This window comes from Taudactylus pleione, unplaced genomic scaffold (genome assembly GCF_031769625.1).
Source record: "Taudactylus pleione unplaced genomic scaffold, aTauple2 ptg000619l, whole genome shotgun sequence".
Classification (NCBI taxonomy): domain Eukaryota; kingdom Metazoa; phylum Chordata; class Amphibia; order Anura; family Myobatrachidae; genus Taudactylus; species Taudactylus pleione.
In genome coordinates this window covers 3,777,016-3,788,432 of record NW_028285021.1, presented here as the reverse complement: position 1 = coordinate 3,788,432, position 11,417 = coordinate 3,777,016, and the positions used below count along the sequence as shown (strand labels likewise).

The 11,417-nt window shown below is 49.2% G+C and overlaps 1 protein-coding gene across 4 annotated transcripts in view; it reads right to left on the bottom strand.

Annotated features, from left to right (window-relative positions):
* Positions 1-4,459: 4,459 nt before the first annotated feature.
* The window catches only part of MYRF (myelin regulatory factor), a 188,506-nt gene continuing 181,548 nt past the window's right edge, over positions 4,460-11,417 (bottom strand). For all 4 annotated transcript variants that reach the window (XM_088454533.1, XM_088454532.1, XM_088454535.1 and 1 more), the window contains exons 26-27: positions 6,057-6,161; positions 4,460-5,628 (exon numbers count right to left, since the gene is read on the bottom strand). In XM_088454533.1, coding sequence (XP_088310659.1) covers positions 5,545-5,628; positions 6,057-6,161 — 189 coding nt within the window. In that variant the 3' untranslated portion in view covers positions 4,460-5,544. The remainder of the gene's footprint in view (positions 5,629-6,056; positions 6,162-11,417) is intronic.

Below are 11,417 nucleotides of genomic sequence, written 5' to 3'. Positions count from 1 at the left end.
GTGTTGCCTCAATCAGTGCCTGGAAAGGCAGCTGAGTACAGACACCTGTGTGAGGCTGGTTTAAGAACTGCAGAGACACTGTGGAAACTGAGCCCGACGGTGAGATAGTCGCCCAGCTTATAGGCCCGGGTGTCACTAGTGTTAGGGTTCCTGGACCTGCGAGTCCACTTAAGAAATATTGCTGTATTGGAAGACTTTATATGACATCTTGCCTGTGAAACTGCCATATCCTGTGTACCTGCCTGTGGTGAGCTAAAAAAGCTACTGATGGATTTTACCCGGTCTATGTGATTCTATATCCCCTGCCCCACCCACCACACTTACCAGTAAGTGATGAAGTCTATGCGAACACCCCGGACTGTGCATCCACGTAGCCAGCCAGGCTACCCCCACCTTGGAACTATTCAACCCACCCCCCCCCTCACCAATAGGGTATGGACTTTTCCACTTGGACTGTAACGCGCTTCATATGGTCCTGAGCCCAGGAGGGACTTGCACAAGTACTTCGAGCACTGTCTCTCTTATTTGGACACTGCAATAAACACCTGTTCACCCTGTACTCATTGGCCAGTATTTATTCACGCCAGCATCACACACCACCCCACACCAGTATAGATTACCACACACAGCCACCCCACCTCACGGGCTTCCCCCTTCTCCCCATCCGCTCGTCCCCTCCCCCTTTCCCCCCCGTACATCCTCATCCACCCTCCACCTATACCTGTGCAGCGCTACCCTTCCAAACCTTCAAATACCAATTTAGAGACCGGACACCTCTTGGGGAAGCTGCGCACAGACTACCTCCCTGCTCCCCTCAGCCACCATCATCCCCCCTCCCCGCTCCAACCAGAACGCAGTATTCAACCATTGTTTTATATATATATATATATATATATATATCTCATGGTTGCCTACCCTCCCACTTCCTGTGGGAGACTCCCGGGTCATTGTAGAGTCTCCCACTACCCCGAAAAATTAAATAAATCCCCCGGATTCCTCATTTCCCTATCGGGAATCTGGACTGCACATGCGTGAGTCCGGATGTGATGGGGGCGGGTCTGGATGAGAGGAGGTGGCCACTTCAATAAACAGCAGTGCCGCGGCCAGAGGGTTAGGGTCCTTAAAAAGGGCCTCGGGACTACATCTTCCGTCAGCCCACAGGGCTGCGTCTGATAATCCCCCACACTGCACTGCAGGCAGCAGTTCTGCCCCGGGCGGCTGCTCCTCCAGTCACAAAGTAGCAGCAGCAGCTGGGGAATGGGGCAGGCAGTCGGGGACTTCCTGCAAGGTCTGCAACTCCGGTCACACCCCCCTCTTCCCCCACCCGCGGCAGGGGTGGACATGGCATGTGACCCTCCATTCGTGTTAAGGTGGCCGCACTTCCAGCAGGTGGGAGATGCCCGCTCACAGCGCTGCGCAGTTCCCGAGGTCCATGAGAGCAGGGTGCATGATGTGACAGCTGGTCCTTCTCTCATTGGCTGCCTCGGCTGTCATTCAGTATATGGGCGGGAAGTCCGGGGTCGGCTGCTTGTCAGGAATGGACAGCACAAGTTGGTGAGGGTGTGGTCAGTGGGAAGTGGTGTGGGGAAACGTCCTGTGTGTTTGTTCTATTATATAGAGGACTAAATATGTACTGTCCTTTACTCATTTATATGCTGTGCTCTAGTCATGTCTGTACTGTCCTAAAGGCATGCATGTACTGTGGTATAGTCATGTATGTAGTGTTCTATAGTCATGAATGGACTATCCTATACTCGTGTATGTACTGTCCTGTAGTCATGTATGTAGTGTTCTATAGTCATGAATGGACTATCCTATACTCGTCTATGTACTGTCCTGTAGTCATGTATGTAGTGTTCTATAGTCATGAATGGACTATCCTATACTCGTCTTTGTACTGTCTTGTAGTCATGTTAGTACTTTTCTATATGTGCTGTCTCATACTCATGTCCTATAGTTATGTACTGTATATGGTATCTTTATCATCTTTATTTCTGTACCTCAACATACATTCTCCAGCCACCACCAATATTTAGTTACCGTAGGTGAATGATTGGTTCACATGTTATTGGAGTGTAGTGGGAGTCTCGCAGGGGTAGTTTTGGACTCGGACGCAGAACTGGGCGCATATGGCTAGTGCCAGTGGACTGCCACTGCAGGACGCACCCATGGGTGAAGCTAGACACGCCCTTTGAGCGGAGCATGGTACACCCCCTCCACAGCACTGACTTTAATCTCCCTGAAACTAGTTTTCAAAAGCAGGCAAGTATGATTATATATACACACACACACACACACACAAGTTGTAGTCTTTAATTTTGTATACACTGTTTATCTGGAAGTGCTGTTATTATCGCTCATTAACCCCAATATTTGCAGTTGTTTCTCTCTTGTCCTATACCTGCATATTCATTTTAATGGGAGCTGATAGATCTGTTGAATGTAAAAAGGATTTACCCATGAAGCTTTGTGTTATTAGATGGCACCTGTCACTTGTACACTGATGCATATGGGATGAGATGTCATTTGTTCAACTGTGTCCTCATTGCTTGGTTCCGGCTGCCACATCCTGCCAAAGGCAGGGGCGTATCTATAATGGGTGCAGAGTGTGCGGGGAACATGGGTCCCTGGGTCCAGTGGAGCCCCGCACCGCACACCCTGCACCCATTATTACTTACCTCTACGGAGTCCCACGTCGGCGCGGGTGTCCGGCGCTGTAAAACTACTGGAAAATGGTCGTCGTTTGCGCATGCGCAGTACAGGGAAAATGGTCGCCGCTGGCCATTTTCCCGGTGACCTGTGCATACACTATAGACTATGGGCACTCTAGAGCCCATAGGCCCTCATTCAGAGCCGTACGCTCTGAGCAGAGCGCATGCTCTGAATGAGGGCCGCCCTCCATAAAAATGGAGCGTCCTCCTGGACGGTCGTATAGCTGTGGGTCACCACCCACAGCCTATACGAGCGTGCAGTTTGATGGCCGCGATGGTCGTGACCATCGCGACCATCGAAACTGCGAGCCGGAGCCTGCGGTTGAGGTTTTCAACCGCAAGCCCCGAAGTGATTTTGGCTCTATCAGATGTCAGTGGGCCGGCTTCTGACGGGAGGCGTTCCCGTGGGAACGCCCCCGTCAGGGAGGCACTCCCCCGGCACGCCCACCAAAGGGGGCGTGCTGTCAATCAACATCGACAGCACGCCCACTTTGATCAGACACAACGAGCGAAGGACTTTCCTTCGCTCGTCGCGTCTGGCGCATGCGCACGACGGAGCTCCCTCCGTCGTGCGCATGCTCAGTGCAGACCATCGACCCACTTGCGAGTGGACAGCCGCTTGCGAGTGGGTCTGAATCAGGGCCATAGTCTATAACTCCGGCGCTGGCCGCTCACAGCTCAGTGTGCTGCGGGTGGAGAGGAGGGGGCCCGTGGTCGGAGACTGCACATGGCCCCCTCCTCTCTAGAAACGCCCCTGGACAGAGGTGTCAGTATGCTGATAGGAGGAGGCAGATTCAGCAGCAGTCTAGTTGTGTAAAAAGGATTTAGGGAGTAGATAGAAAAGGTGATTACACATGTCCCTTTCTGTATTTGAGCACACGCTCACCTAGTCAGTTTTAAACAAACCAATGAAGTTTTTTATGTGGTTTTGGCCCTGGATGGTGCTGTACAAAAGCGGCTGTGCAATACCGTACAACAAGCTGCAAATGCAGCAAGAGGCGTCTATAGGTAATAGGCATTTATGATACGTGTGCTGCGTCCGTAGATGCTGCCTTGGATCACCATCGCAACAATCGTTCCTGCTTTGGCCAGGTTCTGTAAGCCGAAGCTTACCGCAGCCTGGTCACTTGCGAGGCCGAGGAATCCGCATCCACTGACACAGACTCTGGCCTTGTCCCTCCCAGAAAATGGGGGCAACACACGCCCCATTTCTGGGAAAGGTGGCCAGCCATGCCCCTCCCCCAAACGTACATCTCTGAATCAAACCCTTTAGTATACATTTCTGTACACTTTCCCTGTGGAACCGCAACTGCATGCCTCCACAGTTGGAGGTGCATAGGTTACATCATAAAACAACTGATATAAAAAAAAAAAAATTACCACTTCAGGGGGTATATTTACTAAGATGACAGTTTGGAGATGTTGCCTATAGCAACCAATCAGATTCTACTTAACATTTAACTAGCACCTTCTAGAAGATAATAGCTAGAATCTGATTGGTTGCTATGGGCAACATCTCCATTTCTAAAAACTCTCATCTTAGTAAATTTACCCCCCAGGTCTCTGCTGAAGGGTTAGATAATTTTTTACTCTTGTGTGTACCGGATCATGGTGTCACTCAGTTCTGCAATGGAGATTTCTTCAAGGTGATTTGCTCACCAGTCACAATAAAGCATTTTATTACTATTCTTGTTATGTGTCTACCTCAGAGTTCAGTATTTAATCAGCAACAAAAACACCAGTCAGAGTACAAATAATTATTTATATTGTGGGTATTTATATGCAGACAGGATTTTTTTTTTTTTTACTTCAGACCCAAAGAATAGGGTAAGAGGAAGGGGACAACAGTGCAAGGAAAGTAGCAAGGAAAATATAAATACAAATTGGGAAATTAAAAAAAAAACAAATATTAAAAATGCTTTGAGTTCATAGGTCCAGTTAAAAAAGCAGTTTAACCCTTCCAATACTATAGGTCTATAATGGAAGGGTTAAAATGCTACAATGCGATTAGTGTCTTAATTATTGTAAGAAAACCATATTTACAGGATTTTTAACATTAAGAGCAGAAATGACGTCAGTAAGACGGGGGTCTGGTATCTGGGTCCTTTATAAGTAACCACTTCACCTTTTTGCACAGCGTCGGCACGCCGGGTGCCCAGTTTTTGGCACGCTGATTCAACATCTAGCGCTTATTTTTCAAGGCAAAATTTTGGTCCTCACTGCCATGTTAAGATTAAGTGCACTTCTGTGGTTAGAGAATTAAATACAAAACAGACGAGAAAAAAAAAAAATCACATAAAATACAATAAAACACAAAAATATCTCAGTAACGTAAAACGGCTCCTGCAGCCTCTGGCTTAGCGGCAGCATCTAACAGTTCAGAGTGCTGAGCTACACAGGCTTGCAGGGATGTTTAACAACAACAATGTGAAATGATGCCTTCCTGGTAACTTCAATCAAGGATTGGGAGGGTCACGAATAAAGGGAAGGTTTGTAACAGAATCATAACATTAAACATATAGAAAATCATTAGCATGGGGGAGAAGCTGCACCCATCCTCAGCCTTTAGATTTCCCCATTATTGGACTAGGAAGATCCCATGGTTTTATTGCGTGGGGATAATTCCCTGTGTCTCCAGTGTGATAGCCCTCTGATTTCCAGTCGGTCCCAGTTGATTCCAGTGCTGCTTGGTTTGGTCCAGTGTTGCACATCCAGTGAGGGGTATGAGTCACCCCGTGGCTGCCCGCAGTCTGGGGGGCATGGGTTGGCACATTTCTGTGTCCAGTAGATGAAGGGAGAGATGTGGGGATTCTCCAGCTGTTCAACCAGCGAGTCAGTTGCAGAGTCGGTAAAAACTGAAATAATAGTCTGTAACTTGTGAAGGATCCACAGAAGCATCATAGCATCCTGCTGCTCCCTGAGGAAGACAGAGAAGAAGGCAGTCAGACAAGACTCATCTATGGGAGGCGTGGATACTACCTTAGAGAACCAGAGGACACTAGAGCAGGATTTCAGAAAGTTTGTGCCAGAAGGTGGGACTATGGGGTCTATTTACTAAGCCTTGGATGGAGATAAAGTACCAACCAATCAGCTCCTGTCATGTCACAGGCTGTATTTGCAAAATGACAGTAGGAGCTGATTGGTTGGGAATTTATCTCCGTTCACTTTATCTCCATCCAAAGCTTAGTAAATAGACCCCTATATGGTGATGTCTTTCCACTAATGCTGGCACTGTAGGGCAGATGGTGTCTGGATGCTGGAAAGACTGACACAGTGTAACCCAAGCTGATGCTTATTTGCTATAAATGTTCTAAGAACCCTGGTGATAAGATCAGAACTGCTCACCGGAGGTGACACTTGCAGGTGAAAGGTGAAGTCCTGGGAGGGAAACAGCTGGAGAGACCACAAATGGTTGGATGATGGGACCGGCTGGGCACACACTCCAGAGACCTGGGGGAGAGAGACAGTGTTTTCATCACATCCCATTACTATTACTACCTCCAATATAGTAAACTTGCCCAAAATAGTGGAACGCTTCCTAATTTTCACAGACTTTATCAAAATGTTATTACGTTTTAATAGAAGCTTATTTTCTCTAAATCATGTATGTATAGACATTTGTAAGGGCATGGCATAGAGACAATAAGCTTCTAATAAACCCAAGGCTGGTGGTACTATAGCAGAGAAAATAGCAGCTTTTCATCTCCTTGTCATAGAGCCAACTAACTAGCCCTTGCCTAGTCAGCACAGGCCTCTAGTCCCTATGGGGATCCATCAGGTCAGCACAGGCCTCTAGTCCCTATGGGGATCCATCAGGTCAGCACAGGCCTCTAGTCCCTATGGGGATCCATCAGGTCAGCACAGGCCTCTAGTCCCTATGGGGATCCATCAGGTCAGCAAATAAATAAAATAAAAAAACATTACAAAGTCTGGAGACTTATCACAATGACATTATTTATATGGTACTTGAGGCCTATTCATCATCACTTTTTTTTTTACAAAAGCAGGTTTAAATGAACAGTTTCAGTTTTTTACATACTTTGGTAAAAAAATAAGTGTCAGGGCCATTCATCAAGTTCCGGGTCAGACGAGGGGATGCCCGGATCGGACACCTGCGGTGGTCAGACACGACACCGGAGCGTGCAGGGGGCTAAGGGGGTGAAAGACAGCGGGGAATAGAGAGGAGGATAGACATGCAGCAGTGAGGAAATCCTTGTGGATACCTCAGCTGTAGGGGACAAGTATAACTTTTCCGAAAAGCTGACTCCACAAAAAGAGCAGCTTTTCGGAAGTGATACTTTTGTTAGGGAGGCACGACGAATGCCTCCAAAACATTTTTAAACTCGCAGTCAGTTTAAAACATAATTATCACTAGTGACGATTATGTCATTATGATAGGCCTCTGAGGGCTCTATTTACTACAATCCGCATATTGAATGCGGATTGTAGTGTGATATTACTGAGTGAATTCGCATTGCGAATTCAGGCAATATCACAGGGATTTACTATAAATCCCTTGCAGGGGCAGAGCTTGCGATAAAGCTCTGTCCCTGCGGATCCCATCCGTACTCTAGTCGCGGTATTTTTGGAAAAAATACCGCGACTAAGAGCCCGCGCATGTGCCGACCGACCACCGCTACTACCCCCCCACCGACGCTAAGCCCCGCCCCCCGCGATTGCGGGCCCCCTTTTTCACTTTATTTTAGTAAAAATAATGTTAATAAATAGAGCCCTTAGTCCTAAACACAGCCCTGTCCTCATGGAAGATGAGAAACTGAGACCTACATGATAGGAGCCCCCAGCTCCATAACGCTCCTAGCTGAGGGGATTGCCTACAGGAAGTTAGTCTCCCACATAATGATTTTTACCTCCATCAAATCCACTAGTTTGAAAGGAGATTGCGTTCAAGTTGTCGGTACTATATTAATATCCCTAGGACCTATTGGGTGCATTTATCTAGACTGCACATGCATCATTCCCTGAAAGAATACCTGCACTACATCTATTCTGCTGTAAAGCACACCCAGACTATCCTATTTAGGAAACCGTATACGGTCATCAAAAAGAAAAAGGTGGGAAAGGCCGTTGTTTCACACCAGGAGGTGTACAGATGTATCCTTTGTTTCTGTTTCTTCAATCGCGCCAAATATCCCCTCTCAGTGCGCCAAGTCCTGTGCGACCCGGCAGCGACGATCGTCTTTTTTGCTAAAAATGTGCATCTTATTTGCGTCATTTAAACACATAGAAGTGACTGAACTGCATTGCTAGGGTACACTGATCAATGGGGTATGCGCCTAAGTCTGAGTCTGTGTACATAGGGCTCTGATGTGAGCAGCCATGGCTTTTCGCTGAACCCAGTTCCGTTGCAGTTCATCTGCAAATAGTCGCAGCCTAGCCAGGGCCGTCAAGAGCGGGCATGGCCAAATTGGCGGTGGCTTGGTCATACCCCTACGTGTTGCACAGAGGGGTGCCGGGGGCTGCTCAGCCAGGTACAGATCTGGGGTGTGCAGGGCCGGATTAAGGCGGGGGGGGTGGGGGGGTGACAGAGGCGATCGTCCATGGGCCCCCACACACGGAGGGGCCCCCACTAGTGGCCGCTGTCTGCACCTGCCCCTAGTGACCCTCTGCTAGTGTAGTGTAGACCGTAGTGAGCGCGGCCACACTACACAGTGACTTACACACAGGCACCAGCGGCGGCTGTGTGTATGTTACAGCAGCCGATGAGAGTCAGACAGACTCTCATTCGCTGCTGCATCAACTGAGGGAGGCGGCTGGAGCTCACTCATGAGCTCCGCAGCGGGTGATGGGAGAGATGTCATGACGTCTCTCCCATACTGTGGTGCAGGAGAAGAGCCGGGACTCGGAGCAGACAGCGGTGGTCGCGTCAGGAGCGGGGATTCAAGTTTTTTTTGTTTGTTTGTTTGTTTTTGTGTGTGTGTGTAATAAGGGACACTGTCAGGGGTCACTGTATAGGGGGGCCACTATATGGGGGGGTGCTACTGGGGCAATGTATAGGAGGGAACTACTACTGGGGGGCACTGTATAGGGGGAGGGACTACTACAGGAGGCAGAGCATGGGGGGGACTCCTACTGGGGGCACTGTATATGGGGGACTACTACTGGGGGCACTGAATCGGGGGGGACTACTACTGGGGACAATGCATATAGGGGGAACTACTACTGGGGGCACTATATAAAGGCACTGCATAGGGGGGACTACTACTGGGGGCACTGTATAGGGGGGGACTACTACTGGGGGGCACTTAATAGGGAGGGGACTACTACTGGGGGCAATGCATATAGTGTTCACTCTAGCTCCGGCGCGCACCCAAAAAAAGGGGCGTGGCCATTGAAAAGGGGGCATGTCTATAAGATGCATCACCTTTTCGTCACTCTAGGGGGCGTGCCCGGCACTTACGGACACGCCGGGCAGCCCCCAAGCGCTGCTGAGAGGTAGAATAGATGCCGGGCACATGCGCCCAGCGTCTATTCACCGGCGGTGACCGGGTCACCGCACATTACCCCACCCGCGGGACACTGTGACCCGCGGCTGAAGACGTCACCCGCAGGCTGTCTTAGCGGTGCGCTGCGCGGTGAGGGCAGGGTGCTTTTTGCCCTCCAGAAAAAGGGCAGGGAGCAGTGCCCTGTTAAAACAGCCTAGCGGGAACGCTATGCATAGGGGGAAAACTACTGGGGGTACTATATAAGGGGCACTGCATAGGGGGGGGACTAGTACTGGGGACACTGTATAGGGGAGGACTACTACTGAGGGCAATGCATAAGGGGGGACTACTACTGAGGGCAATGCATAGGGGGTCTACTAATTGGGCAGTGCATAGGGGGGACTACTACTAAGGGCAATGCATAGGGGGGGGACTACTACTGGGGGTACTATATATGGGGCACTGCATAGGGGGGGACTACTACTGTGGACACTGTATAGGGGAGGACTACTACTGAGGGCAATGCATAGGGGGGGACTACTACTGAGGGCAATGCTTAGGGGGACTACTACTGGGGGCAATGCATAGGGGGGACCACTGCTGTGGGCATTATACAAGGGGCACTGCATAGGGGGGACCACTACTGAGGGCACTGCATAAGGGGCACTGCATAGGGGGGACTACTACAGGGGACATTGTATAAGGGGCACTTCTATAGTGGGCATTGCAAGAGGGGCATTACTATTGCGGGCATTAAAGTGAATAGAAAGAAAAAAAATTCCTAGGGTGACAAGAAACGGTGGTATATAGGAGCCCTCACAGACCTTAATCCGTGTGTGTGTGTGATAAGTGTCCCCCCCCCCCCCCTCCACATCATGCAGGGACAGACTGCTGCTGCTCAGCGGCCTCCCTGGAGCCTCTGCAGCCCAGTACACAGCACCATGTGCTAGAGAGAGTGGCTGCTGCTCCTGAGCAGCAGTTTCCTCTCTCTCCCTCACCCGCCAGTCCTCCCCAACAAGTCCAGGCCCCTCCAACAAGTCCAGGCCCAGAAGAAACCCTTCTGCTCCATGGGAGGTTTCTGTCCTCCCTGAGCTCGCCTTAGGGGGGGCTTTCTCAGCACCCCTGAGTTTAGCGCCTTTATCACGCTGTGAGTGGCTTTTCAATGATTCTGTGTACGATGATGTAATAATACAGTATTTCTAATGTTGAAGTAACAAGTTACCAGATATAATAGCCAAGGATTTTGAATCTGGCCAAGACTGCACAAGAAAAATATGCCAACCAATAGAGGTGCCTCTGGTTACAAAGAAAGCTATTTTGTTTAGCACCATGTCAAAATAAAATGATAAATAATTCAAAGAAAAAAAAAAGCATGTCCCACCATCCTTAATTATAAACTAGCACTAGCGCTGTCAGCCTTGGTTGAAAGTGATAAATCAGAGGGAAAAAGAGCGTGGCGTCCCCCCAAGTTTTCCACAACCAGCACTAGAATGTACCAGCCATGGCTGGTGGCACTATAGCAGAAAGACACAGCACGGGGCCCCCTGCCATAATGCCAACCAGTCCTGGGTTGGTCAGCATGGGGCTGTATTCCATGGGGGGATCAGGCACTTACATAAAATGAGGAGCCCCATCCAGGACAAACCAGCCCCATGCACTAGGGCTCTTTCTGAACAAGTATGCCAGATTTTTCACAAAGGATGGTACAAAGGATGACATTGAGAACTTAATTATATAACATTGGCAATAGCATACACTTACTGTAACCGTGTTAAGACTGGTGTCATTAAAATATGAGATATGGTAAGAACTTACCCTTGTTATCTCTATTTCTACGAAGTCCATAGGGTTCCACAGGATACCTTGGGGTATAGGCGATGGCGGCAGACATCCAGGCACCACAGAGTTAAATTTTCAGCCTCCCAGGATGCACTGGGGTCCCTCTCCTATACCCCGCCCCCGAGCCTCAGGCCACTCAGTTTCGTAACAAGCCATAGGCCGGAGCAGGAGCAAAAAAGAGAGAGAAGACAGTCTGGAACACACAAGAATCACATTCTCACCAGAAGGAGACGGAGAAACCGGTGACCAGATCAAAGCCCATCTGCAGTACAGGTGCGACAGGGCGGGAGTCCTGTGGAACCCTATGGACTTCGTAGAAATAGAGATAACAAGGGTAAGTTCTTACCATATCTCATATTTTCTACTTCAGGGTCCATAGGGTATCCACAGGATACCTTGGGGATGTCCCAAAGCAGTATCCTTT